We start from the raw sequence: 14,439 nt of genomic DNA, 5'->3' as shown, positions 1-14,439 counted from the left end.
AAACTGAATGATCCATGTCTAACATTTCATAGTCCTTCTCTGTTGTTTTCATACTACATCTAGATAACATGTCTGCAAAATTAATGTCTTTACCTGGTATATAATTAAGATTTAATCTATAATTTAATAATTTAAGACACAAACGTCTAAGCCTTGGAGATCCTACTTTAGTATTAGGCTTTTTAATAATTGAAATCAATGGTTTGTGATCTGTTTGTACCTGAATATTTTTAGCACCATATATATATTTATGGAATTTTTGTGTACCAAAATAAATAGCTAATAATTCCTTTTCCGTTTGACTATAGTTTATTTCACAATTGTTCATTGTTCTGGATACACAAGCTACTAATCTTAAACAGTTATTGTTATCTTTTTGAAACAAACAACTACCTATTCCATTCTGAGATGCATCACACTGCATTATAATTTCCTTTTTAGAATCAAAAGCACTCAAAGCTGGAGCCTCTGAAACTTTCTTTTTGAGCTCTGAAAAATTTTTATCATGTATTGGTAACCACTGAAATAAAACATCTTTTTTCAATAATTGACATAATGGAGCCATAAGCTCAGCCATTTCTGGTACATATCTTCTAACATAATTGAATGACCCTATAATTCTTCTTAACTCAGCTATATTTCTAGGAGCTTCTAGACTTAATAAAGATTTGACTCTATCCTTGTCCATTTCCATACCCTTTTCACTGAATATTTGTCCTATATATTTAATTTCTTTTAACTTATATTGCAACTTGTCTTTATTAAATTTAGCTTTTATTTGTTTTGCACGTTTAATAACTTCCCTAACAGTTTTATCATGAGCTTCCTCAGTTTCTCCCATAACTAGTAAGTCATCGAACCATGTTATTACATTAGGTATATCGCCAAAGTAATTTTGAATTTGATCTTGAAATACATCAGGTGAATTTGAAAGACCATACGGTAAAACTAAGTATCTATACACTCCAAAAGGTGTCGCAAAACAACATTTCCATGATGCACTTTCTGTTAGTGTCACATGATGAAATCCTTCCGATAAATCAAAAACTGAAAAATACTTTTTACCTTTTACTTTACATGCTATCTCATCTACAGTTAATAATACTTGGGGTTTTCTAATTATTTTTTTATTTAACTCACTGGGATCTAAACACAATCTTATATTTCCATTAGGTTTTTCTACTAAAACTAGCCTATTTATACATGCTTCTGAACTTATCTCTTCAACTTTAGTGATAGCTTTCCTCTTAACTAACCTATTCAATTCACACTTCAATGGATTATATAATTTATTTGGTATCTTAGGTGCCGCATGACAAATTTGCTCATGTGGTAATGTAGGAATATCCACTGGTTTAGGAAAATTTCCATGACCTTCAAAAATTTCCATATTTTCTTGTATAAACTTAAATTTCTCATCATTACAATTTAAATTTACTGTATTAATTCTTTTAACTAAATTCAATGCAATACAACCTGGTAATCCTAGTAACATTGATTTACAGTCAACTACCATGAAATCTTCATAACATTCAATTGCTTTATATTTACAGTGTAAATTTACCATACCCACTGGTTTAATTGTGGAGCCTTGAAAGGCCTCTAAACTTTGGTTACATTTCCTAAGTTCAATATTACTTCCTAGTGACTTATATATATTTAATGGCATTATACTCACATCTGCCCCGGTATCTAATCTACAGTTTACATACCTGTTCTCAATTAAAATGTTCTCTGTCCAGTGTGTCTTTTTATTACCTTTTACCTGGTTTCTCGTTATACTGCAACATTACAATTTAGAATTAGAGTCACTGTCAGAATTACAATCTACATTTTGTACCTTTTTCTTCACATTACAACTAACTGCAAAGTGATTCTTTAATCCACATTTATGACATCTCTGCCCAAAGGCTGGACACTCCCTCGGCCCGTGGTTTCTCTTACAGCGCCTACAATTAAATTTTTCTATATATTTTGTTTTATTTTCTTGATATGCATGCTGCCTTCCTTTATTTTTCTGTTTCCCATTATATACTTCTTTATTTCCTTGATATACTTCCTTTTCCTTCTGTTTTAAACTATTTCTTTTCTTCACTATATCTATTTCTATATTTGGATTCATCTCTTTTGCCTGCTTTTTACTAATTTCACTTGTACGACAAAAGTTGGTTGCCTTCTCCAGTGTTAAATTGTCTATTCTAAGTAGAGATTCCTGTAAGGACTTGGCGTATATGCCTTGCACTATTTTATCTCTTAATATTTGGTCCTCTAATGATTCTTGTCCTTCTACATTTTTATACGAACAATTAGCAAGCAGCTGTTTTAAATCTGTGAGAAAATTATGAAAACTTTCGCCTTCTCTTTGTTTCCTTTCATTAAATTTATATCTTTCAAATACTTGATTTGCTCTTGGACTTACATAATTATTAATAGCTCTTATAACATTTGCATAGACTTGCGATTCTGTTTCCGTAATCGGCAATGTATGTAGCAATCTTGCAGATTCGATTCCCATCATATTACGCAAAAGTGATAATTTTACTTTGTCCTGCGAGTCATCTTTTCCAATGCTCACTAAATAATCCTCGAATGCCTGTATCCATACCTTCCACTCTGAGGCTGCATTAGGCGATCTTATGTCGAAATTTGGAGGCAATTTAACCGATCCTTCCATGATGGCGTCTGCTTGGCTGAAAAACTTCTTTCCGATATTTAATACTTGATACAATCTCGTTTACACTTTGAATACGATAATTGCAACTTCAACCATGACTACTACTTCAAATACCGCTACGACTGCGCCATATTATATTTAAATAAAACTTATTTAATTGCAAACATATTTATTAACATCAAGAGAGTGAACAAAGGTGAGAAAGCAACCGGAAGATCCGCTAGTACATACATGTTAACTAATGTCATCTGTCAATTAAGATGCGTTCCTTTATACATATTTAAACTAGGTACGTTCATCTTACAGTGTAACCATTTTCTTGTCTTATATTTGTGATTGTCTTGCCAGTCTGTCAATATGTGGTACATTATACTATGCCTTTGAGTGGGTCAGAGTTTTTTTTAATGGGTGAAAATGGAACGGCAACCCCGCCCGCGCTATCGGTATACGCTGGCAGTGTACCAGGGAAACATGATAGGTGAGGAGGAAAGCAGTTCAGTTAGCCTATCGTGATGAATACACCTGGAATTTAGCTCGATGCTTTCCAGGGGCGGTGCGTGGAGATCAACTTGTATATTGCTAGCAATATGACTGGTAGCTTCCCCTCTCCCTTAGATAATCTTTTTTTTTTTAATAGATGAAACCCCACCTCCGCTAAAAGTATACATTGGCGAGGTACCAGGGAAACATGATAGGTAAGGAGAAAAGCAGGTCAATAAACCTATCGTGATGAATAACACCTGGAATTTAGCACGATGCTTTCCAGGGGCGGTGCGTGGAGATCAACCTGTATTGCTAGCAATGGGACTGGTAGCTTCCCCCCCCCCTTCCTTAGACAACTTTTTTTTCATGGATGGATAGGTGACCCCGTTGTTTGGCCTCGGATGGTTTACAAGGGGGAGGTACGTGGAAGTCAACCTGACGTTACTAGCAATGGGACTGCTAGCTTCTCTCTCCCCTAGACAATCTTGTATAAGTCTCCCATGGATTTAATGGAATTTTTCATTTCAGACAATACGAATTTCTGACATGGCGTTTAACGATTATATGGGCTATGGGTTTCCTAGTCAGATATATGTTCTTACTGCCACTGAGAGTGCTGATATTTGTAATCGGGGTGAGTAGAACTTGTTCAAGTTTAGATCGCTTATTAAACGTTATACTAACGCATTAACCAGAGACGGATTATTTCTAAGGCAAACTAGGCACGTACTTGGGGGCGCGAGAATACAAAGGGGCGCGTGCGAATTTTTAAACGAAAAAAAAAAGAAATTAATTGTGCCAATATGTACCTATTACTTACAATAGATAGATAGGTACTTTTTATTGTTTCCTCCATAAGATTACAATAGTAAACTTATTATAGATATAAACAATTACAAGAAATTATTACACAGAGAAAACAATGGGCGGCCTTATCGCTGAAAGCGATCTCTTGCAGCTAATCTTTGGATGGAGAGGAGTAATATAAAATATAGTTATACAATTTACCTAAAACACTGATATAGCCTTCTCCCCCTTCCTTTCCCGTGGGTGTCGTGACTAAGGTAACTCAATGGGCGAGGGCAGCAGCGTTCCTCTTAAAACATCAACAATACCTAACTGCTGTTGTCAACCCGTCTGCCTAGCGTGGCAACTATTAGCAAAACCATCCTTTGTGGGGGCAAGCCTATGTTCAACAGTGGAATATAATACTTTATTATTCAGACTACAATTTGGTCAATTTTGTTAACAACAATTTTCTTACAACTATGTTAGAAAAAAAAAGAAAAGTAAATGACCCAACCGAGGTTTAGAGCTTCATTGTATTCGTTCGCCATCTTTAATTTGTACTTATCCTGTCGGCCATATTGAATTTTTTAAATGGATAATAATGGAATTGTAACCCCGTGTTATCAGTATGCACTGGCGAGGCATCAATGAGGGATGATAGATGAGAATGAAGGGCAGGTCAGTTAGCCCATCGTAACGAATTTACCAATAAACCAATCACAATGGTTTCCAGGGAAAACCGCGAGAGGAGGTCGTACTGATAGGGTTTCTAATCCCCATGACTAACAATCCCTTTTCCCCCGACCGTATTAAGTTTTATTTTGTATATGTTCTCCCCACCCCTCACGAGGTCTGGTGTTCGACACGGACTTAGGGTAGGATTTTAGGGGCATATTTATTATTGTTCTAATATATGGCCCCCTCGAGGGCCCCGGTAAGGTGCTTGCCTAGTTCGCTCCCTGCATTTAGTCTGCCTCTGGATATCTGCATTATTTTTCTATATTTGACTGTAACCCCTTATTCATAAAAACTAAAATATTCTACGAGTCTAACTTAATCATTACATTGTTTTATCGCTTTCTTTCAAATTGGGAATTTAGTGTGAAAGAAAGAGAGAGTTTAATGCCTAAAAGAGATGGAGTAAAATTAGAGATTTGATGTTTTTTTTTATGAATAAGGGATCTCAGTATATGTTTTTTTTTTTTCTATTCTAACAAATATATTTTGCTGATCAAATAAAAAAAATAAAACACGAATGTCCAACAAAAATACGAATTGCGGTTTACCATGAAATGAAATGGCGATTTTTCGGACTCAATTTTGAATTTTTTGTTTTTTTTCATTTAAATGGAACTTAAAATAAATATAAATAAAAGTCCAAAGGAAAGATATTTGTAACATTTTTAAATATTTTTTGAACGGTATGTATTATTATGTAATTTTAACATGAACTTTTTGTTTCATTCAGCCTCGAAATTTCGAAAAACATTTCATGGTAGTTCCGCTGTTTTCCAAAAATTTATAGCCCGTATCACTCGGGATGATGTGAGGATTCTAACCGAACCCCTATACATTCAAATCTGTTCAGGCATTTACAAGTTATGGTGGAATGAAAAATCTACCCTCAATACATTACCTTTCTTGGCCGACTTGTAAAAAAGGAGATTATCAATTCGGTTATATTTCTTCTTTCATGTCTGTTACCTCATCAACTCTGTCAGTTATAAATCGATTCGATTTGGAAAAATCATTTTTTTTTTTTTGTAATCTTGGTCGATTTATCGTAGAATCAACATAACTGGTCTTTGTCACAAATTAAGTCGGTTTTTTATTCAACTTAGAATGGCAAACAAGCTGACGGCCCACCTGATGGAAAGTGGTAACCGTCGCCTATAGACATGAGCAGTACCGTGGACATAACAGAGTATACTGTTTCGCCCATGATACCCCCCATGCGTTGCCATTCCTGAGGACTCAGATGTTATTCCTCTGTACCCTGTAAATTCACGCCATATCCAACCCTTCAAATCGTTTAGACAATACGATATAAAAAAAACAGCTTATATTAATCTATATATATAATTTGTTCGCCTTTATTAATTTTATGTTTTATTTCCTTTACTAATCCGTGGCAACACTCAATGGTCTGACGTGACGAATCGCAATTGGAAAATGGCCGAAAACTACCATTGTACAAAATGGCGGCAAAACCTAACTTCGTTTTTCTACCACATGGCCTGACATCGGATTCTACCGAATAATACGATTTGTGAAAACTACCATGTATGTTGGCAACCCCAGGTGGTAACCATGGTAGTGTCTACCTTGATTGTAAGCATGTTGCCAGCGTGCAAAATTCGACTATTTTTGGGAGCGTTGGCCTACAAGATGTCTTTCAGAATACTCTTCCGAGCTCTCTCTTGTTACGTTAGATTCCACGATACTGAATATATACCGAAGAAAAACGGATTCTGTGTTGCCAACCACACGAGCCCGATCGATGTTGCCGCGCTAAGCATCAATAATTGTTACTCTTTGGTAGTACTTTTTAATTATCTCGGGGGTTTTGTGTTGTCTATGGGTTTTGTCGCTTCCATATACGGTCTAATGCATGGGTGTATATAATATGACCTCATTTTATCCATTTGTGCCTGTCTTACATGTAAACGATACTAAATATGTCTGTTTTATGTGTTCCATTAATATTGTATACAAATTCTACTAATACGCATTCTGAGTGGTCATGAAGTCACTGACTTATTAGCGTGTAAGTCAATGACTTCTATGATTGACTGCAAGTATAAAAAAATCATTGCTACATGTCATTCGAAGTAAGGCATCGATTGAAATGTATACAGCGAAGAGCATTTATATTTTTTTTTTTTTAATAACACTTTGAGAATATTTTTCGTTATTTATATAAATGTTAATTTAATAATAATATAAAAAGAAATATTTCAAATATTTTCTTTATATTATTTTTAAATTAATGTTAATTAAATTAGTTCGTTTATTAATATATTAATCTAAAGGAAAGAAGAAAACTCAAAGTAAATATAAGTTAACAGTTATCAATCTTATATTTACGCTTGTCGATTTATTCCGAAATGATAGGGGCTACGTTTTACTTATTTTATAAAACCAACAATACATATTTTTTTTTTATGAATAAAACATATAACACAACAAAAAAAAATCAATTGTTGAATACTCATAAATGCTCTCCGCTCATTCACCGGGTACATCCAGGTCTGGCTCCTTATAGTAAGCACGGCTTGCATCGGAACCCTCCCGGACGGGCCGTTCAAACAGCGCGTCAACTACGTCGTGTCCATTATGTGCTTCAACTTCCTATCGCGGTGCATATCAGTCGTGATAACGTATCACGACGCTCAGAACAAGCCCCGAAGTGGAATCTGCGTTGCCAATCACACGAGCCCCATTGACGCGTTGGTGTTGATGTGCGACAACTGTTACTCGCTGGTAAGTGGTCACGTGCATCGTAGAAGTCACTGACTTATAAGTTTTATAAGTCTAGTTAACTGGTAAGTAGCAAACGTCATTTATTTTTATACAGTCCCTGTTAGTAGCTGCTAGGTGTGGGTAATATGTAGCGATATTTGTATATTGTAAACAGGCGGCTAATGGTAAAGATTTTGTGTAGTATGAATAAAAACATATTACGTTAACCCCAAGTAATTGGGATAAAGACAGGAAGATTATGAGATTGAATATCTATATATTGGGCTAATAATGGATATGTTAAATATAGCTTATCCTATATATTTACGTAATTATAAGGCAAAATTTCATGACAGATTAATGACAACAAGTAATAATATTGTAAAGACTGTATTTCTCACAGCATACCTGACGACAAGAGATTTTATAACGAAATAATTTAAATTGGTATTTTATAATTGATGTATATTTTAAAAATAATAATAACAATTTATTTAATTAATAATATAAAAATGTTAACTATGGGTATATACCTGAAAATAAAGAGATTTATTATTATTATTATATGTATATATTTACTACATTGTAGCAGAATAAGATTGGACTATAATTTTCTTATGTTGTAACACCTATAAAAAAATGTACCTGATTCTAGCAAATTAGCGAATAAATAATATTGCGTTCGCCACCTACCCATTTATTATTTAATTCCTTCTACGCAAAGGTCGTTCGAAAGAGATTGTTTCACAATAAGACCACCTTTTCTACCACACTATACTTACTGAAAATTCTTCAATAAATCTTGTAGTATTGGTGCAATAAAGTATTAAATAAATTAATTAATAAATGAATGATAGGAGTAATATCGAATTGGGTAATGACCTTTTCTGCCATCAATGTCTGGAAGAACCCAATATGTAGATATCATAGCAGTATCAATATTACTCATGCCTAGTTGTCACTGACGCCCTTATTCAATAAGACGTAAAATGTCTTTTAAACCTATTTTTGCTATAGAAGTGTTTTGTCTCTTTTACACTAAATTCCTAATTTCAAAAAGGTTTATTTTTAAATAGTAGTACTCTCGTATTATATACGTGAATAGTGGCAGTAGTCACTGGTTTCTAATTTGGTAATTTTTTTAATATGCATTCTCTGGTAGTGATAATTTATTAATTAAAAACCTTATTCAATTATAGTAGTCACTGACTTATAAGACTTATACAGTAGTGACTTCATTTATTTTTATGCAGTCTCTAATAGTAGTAAATTTATTTTATTTATTTGTCTCATTTATGTAAGCAATTATATTCAATGTCTTTATTTGTTGTTAGACAGTATTTTATACAAGTATTAATAATAGTAAAAAAACTTTTTTTTATTTTTCAATGAAATTTTTTTTTTATTTTTAGCCCATATAAGTGATTTAATTATTTATTGAATAAGTAGTCTCGTATTATCTCTTAGTATAATCGTGCAACCAGCTTAGCTACTGACTTGTACTTTGGTAAGTAAAAAGTCAACGACTTCATTTATATTTATATAGTCGGTGATAGTAGTCATTTATTAAATGTAATCTCACATTGTGTAATAATCATTGTAGATATAATTTGGTAACTAACATTAGTTAATAATTTAATTTAATTTTGCACTGCACTTTCATGTTTTGCAATTAGTGATAATATTAATAGCAGTCACTGACTTACAATTTAATAAGTAATAAAAGTCAATGACTTCATTTATTTTTATTAAAAAGGTAAATGGTGAATGACCTATTACTTAAATAATATATTCATAAAGAGTATATCATGTCATAGCAGTCACTGACTGCCACTTTGGTAAGTATTCTAGTATTTGAACTTGTTGTTGTACACGAATTTGTTTACGCGCGGTATTTTTGTACAATATTTGATTGAAATAATTGATTACATTATTTGTCATTCAGATAATCATGCTGAGGCCGATTTCGAGGCGTCATTACTCTAAACCTATTTCTTAACCTGATATCGTAATTTGATAGTGTCACATAATTATTGTTTTATGGACAATTATATATAGCCTACGGTAATCGCTTACCATCAGGTTGGCCGTATGCTTGTTTGCCACCTCAGTGGTATAAAAAAAAATTAACTTATAATAATTTCTATCTATCTATCTATAAAATTTTTCCTTAAATCTATTAAAAAATTTGTTATATCATATTGGTCCTCAAAGCAAAGATTTCGCTTTCGATATTACAGTTGGAGACTACACCAAATTAAAAATTTTAACTTAGTAATAGATTTAGAGAAAGAGCGCCTCAGAATCGACCCTAGTAATTAGTGGTCATGGACTTATAAAAAGGTCACAGCAGTCATTGGCTTAAAATAGCAAGTTTATGTAAGTAATAATATTAAATAACAAAAAGAACTATCAAAATAAGCCAACGAAAGTTGCGAATCTTTGAAATCTCATCAAAAATTGTTTATCCATAATGCCATTTCGTTTAATTGTTAAAGTTTTCCGTAAGCACACATTATATTTTAATGTAATAACTGCCGGTTTATTTAACTTATGCGTAGTTAGGTAGAGAAAGCTCAACTAGTTACGGGACCATTCGGAACCCTTAATCGTAAGCGGTTGTGGTGCGGCGCTGGCCTGATCATTTCGTTTGCCTTATATTTGTGCTTATGTGTTTCAAAATGTTGTCTTGGGTAAATATTATTAATGGGATTAATGAATTAATTAATTAATGTAATGAAAAAAAAGCTAGAGCTTTGTACAAAAGTCACTTTCCGTCAGGCAGGCCGTCAGCTTGTTTGCCATTGTATGTTGCTTTAATTTCATAAATCACAGCCGACCTGATGGAAAGTGGTAACCGTCGCCTATAGCCATGAGCAGTACCGTGGACGTAACAGAGTATACTGATTCGCCCATGACACCCGTCATATATTCCCATTCCTGTAAGGTGTTTTTTTTTTATAGAATGGTAACCCCGCTTGCATTTACGCTGGCGGAGTACCAGGGGCACATAATAGGTGAGGATAAAACAAGTCAGTTAGCTCATCGTGACGAATCCCGCAAAAAACAACCACAATGGTTTCCAAGGGGAACCGCGTAGAAGTCGACCTGCTAGGGAATATTGCTAGCAATGGGGCTTTTTAGACCCCATTACTACCAATCTCTTCCCTCAGACTAAAGTGTTATGCTTTTGTACTCTGTTATTTCACTGCCATATCTCCTATAAATATATGAAATTTGAATATCTCCCTAGAACATATGTTAGCCTGGTACTTTTTGTTGGGATCGTTCTATTTATTTTTTTTGTACAAACTAGCTGACGGTCACCAGATGGTAAATGGTAGTCGTTGCCTATAGACATGAACAGTACTGTTGACATCACAGTATATACACTGTAACGCCTATAGTGCCTTTCATGCGTTGGCATTTGAGGGCTTTGGTGTTATGTCTCCTTATCACACATAACATCTTTTAAATTGAAACACAGCAATGAAAACAACTGCTTTATGGCAGAAACAGAAATGGGACAGAGGTACCCAAGCAGGCGACTTTTGTACGAAATCTTCCTTAAGTCTATTATTAGTTATTGATAAAAGTAATTCGTGAACTCACTAGTTTTACCCGCGACTTCGTCTACGTGGCCGGGATATGGGATTAGCCCTTCTACATCCATATCAAATTTCAAGGGATTGTCTGTGTCTTTAAATTATTATACTTTGCAATATTTGTAGATTGGCCAACGGCACGGCGGGTTTTTGGGGCTCTTACAGAGGGCGCTAGCTAGAGCCTCGCCCCATATATGGTTCGAGAGGTCAGAAGTGAAGGACAGACATGCTGTCGCTAAAAGGTAATGTATTTTTTTTTATTATACAATTTCTTTTTTATTTCAGTAACTAATTTATTTTTATGCAACTTAGAATGGTAAACAAGCTGACGGCCCACTTGATGGAAAGTGGTAACCGTCGCCTATAGACATGAGCGGTACTGTGGACATAACAGAGTATACTGTTTCGCCCATGATACCCCCCATGCGTTGCCATTCCTGTGGACTCAGGTGTTATTTCTAATATATTACAATCTTTTGTGATTGTGAAGATTCTGGCGGACATCATGTGATGGGTACTATGGGTATCACAGTGTATTCTGTGACGTCCACGGCGCTGTTTCATGTTCAGGCGACGGTTACCACTTACCATCCAGGTTGTATAGTAAAAAAAATTAAAACAATCTGAACAAAAAGTACCAGGCTAACATGTATTCTAAGGAGATATTATTCAATAACTCGTAGTTCTTCCACGGAAGAATAGATTGAGTAAATTCTAACTAATGCATGTTCTCCTGGTATCAGCACAGCATTCTGACAGCCGGGAAGTGGTAAATGTCGTCGTAGACGAAGTGAGACAGTGGCGTCGATACCAGGAGAACATACATTACTTAGAGCTTAATCATTCTATTAAGATACATGAACTGCACCGTGAACGTCACAGAATACACTGTGACACCCATGGTACACCTCACGCGTTACCATTCCTGAGGACTAGTATTTTTTTTTTTGATGGGTGAAAATGGTATGGTAACCCCGTCTGCGCTAACGGGATACGCTGGCGGAGCACCAGTGAAGGGTGATAGATGAGAATGAAAACGGGCCAGTTAGCCCATCATGATGAATTCATCAGGAATTAACCATGATAGTTTCCAGGGTGAACCGCGAAGAGGTCGACCTGATTGAGTATATTGCTAGCAATGGGATTCTCAATCTCCATTACTAACAATCCCTTTCCCCCCGAGGACTAGTATTACGTCTCTGTACCTCGTTATTTCCCTGCCATATCCCACACTCCAAACGGAAAGACAGCCATGCCAGCACAACTGCTTCACGCCAGGAACAAAGGTTTTTCTAAATCTATCTGTCCACTTGTAGACTAAAAGAGCACATCTCCGTGCCGGACAACCCCCCGATCCTGATCTTCCCCGAGGGCACGTGCATCAATAATACGTCGGTGATGCAGTTCAAGAAGGGCAGCTTCGAAGTCGGCGGCATCATATATCCCGTCGCCATCAAGTGAGTATAGTTTTTTTTTTTGTGGGTGAAAATGAAATGGTAGCCCCGCCTGCGCTAACGTGACACGCCGGCGGAGCACCAGTGAAGGATGATAGATGAGAATGAAAACAGGCCAGTTAGCCCATCATTAGGAATTCATCAGGAATTAACCATGATAGTTTCCAGGGAGAACCGCGTGGAAGTCGACCTAGTTGGGTATATTGCTAGCAATGGGATTCTCAGTCTCCATTAGTAACAATCCTTTTCCCCCCAGTGGCAATGGGCTGGTCACATATCTCGAAAAACCGACAACCAATGAGGTAGAAAGCTTGTTGATTGGCGACCGCGTACTGGTAAACGCAGTGTAGGACGACTCCTCACTATATGGAGTGACGGCCTAAAATGCATCGCAGGGAGTCAGTCGATGCAGGTGGCTCAGGACCGTTTTTTGTGGCAGTCTATGGGGGAGGTTTATGTCCAGTAGTGGACGGATAATGGCGGAAACCATCTATTTTTTATAATATAGTTTAAAACGACATTGTTAATACATTTATAAATATTTTGAGCAAGGATGGACTTATCTCTGACAGAGATCTCTTCCAGTCAACCCAATATAATTGAAAAGCGTGTAGTTCGCGGGCAGCTAAACTGCACGTGTTCTGTACGTACAAGATTAATATACTAAATATGTACTAATTAATACATAAGCTTTTTTTATACAACTTAGAATGGCAAACAAGCTGACGGCCCACCTGATGGAAAGTGGTAACCGTCGCCTATAGACATGAGCAGTACCGTGGACATAACAGAGTATACTGTTTCGCTCATGATACCCCCCATGCGTTGCCATTCCTGAGGACTCTGATGTTATTCCTCTGTACCGTGTAAATTCACTGCCACATCCCACCGTTTAAACCGAAACACAGCCATGCAAACACAACTGCTTCACGGTAGAAACACGAATGGGACAGAGGTGGCCAAGCAAACGAGTTTTGTACAGTCTCCCTTAGAAAAAGCTACAAATACATATAATATCTACCTACTTTTATCTACATCATCATGATATCAGGCTTTAACTGTCCACTGCTGAACATAAGTCTCGTCTTTGGGGGGATTTTCCAGTAGTTGCCACGCTTGGCAGGCGGGTTGGCAACCGCAGTGAGGCTTTAGAGATGTTTTAAGAGGGCTACTGCTGCCTATTCCTCGACCATTTAGTTCCCTAATGTGTGTGTGGTCCTGACATAGAATGGGTCATCCATTCTATGTCGGGACCACGCACACACTATAAGTATAAAACAATAACAGGCATCTACCTCTATGTATCTTATGATATCCATGTACCTCCTAACCAGATACGACCCGAGGTTCGGCGACGCGTTCTGGAACAGCTCCCGCTACGGCATGCTCCACTACCTCCTCAACATGATGACCTCGTGGGCGATCGTGTGCGACATATGGTACCTGCCCCCCATGTACCGGGAGCCCCATGAGTCGGCCGTCGACTTCGCGAACCGTGTCAAGTCGGTGATCGCGCGGCGGGGCGGCCTCGTCGACCTCATGTGGTGAGTTCGAATAGATAAATAGATTCTTATTTATTATATATATATATATATATATATATATATATATATATATATATAAAATTCTCGTGTCGCGGTGTTTGTTACCAAACTCCTCCGAAACGGCTTTACCGATATTTATGAAATTTTGTGTGCATATCGGGTAAGTCTGAGAATCGGCCAACATCTATTTTTCATACCCCTCAATGATAAGGGTGACCCACCTCTAAATATTTTATTTTTATTTTTTTGACAATTTTTTTATTTTTATTTTATAATGACTTAGCATTGAAAAATACACACAACTTCAAATTTTCACCCTTTTACGATCAACCTCTGTTGTTTAATCTCAATTTTTATATGCCGCAATAGGGTTGCAAGATGGCGATCGAATATAATAATTGTAGTACGATATATTTTCATGTATAGTT

General features: G+C 36.1%; 1 protein-coding gene across 4 annotated transcripts in view; it reads left to right on the top strand.

Moving 5' to 3' along the window:
• Window positions 1-14,439, top strand: part of LOC113513304 (glycerol-3-phosphate acyltransferase 3) — a 32,474-nt gene that overhangs the window by 13,118 nt on the left and 4,917 nt on the right. The window contains exons 5-10 of one of the 4 annotated variants that reach the window (XM_052899262.1): window positions 3,686-3,791; window positions 6,248-6,484; window positions 7,196-7,429; window positions 11,140-11,255; window positions 12,330-12,470; window positions 13,802-14,011. In XM_052899262.1, coding sequence (XP_052755222.1) covers window positions 3,686-3,791; window positions 6,248-6,484; window positions 7,196-7,429; window positions 11,140-11,255; window positions 12,330-12,470; window positions 13,802-14,011 — 1,044 coding nt within the window. The remainder of the gene's footprint in view (window positions 1-3,685; window positions 3,792-6,247; window positions 6,485-7,195; window positions 7,430-11,139; window positions 11,256-12,329; window positions 12,471-13,801; window positions 14,012-14,439) is intronic. The other 3 variants (XM_052899269.1, XM_052899267.1, XM_052899272.1) reach the window with 3 other exon arrangements.

The sequence above is a fragment of the Galleria mellonella genome, unplaced genomic scaffold (genome assembly GCF_026898425.1).
Source record: "Galleria mellonella isolate WM207_F2 unplaced genomic scaffold, CSIRO_AGI_GalMel_v1 utg121, whole genome shotgun sequence".
Lineage (NCBI taxonomy): Eukaryota > Metazoa > Arthropoda > Insecta > Lepidoptera > Pyralidae > Galleria > Galleria mellonella.
This window is presented reverse-complemented; position numbering and strand designations above follow the sequence as displayed.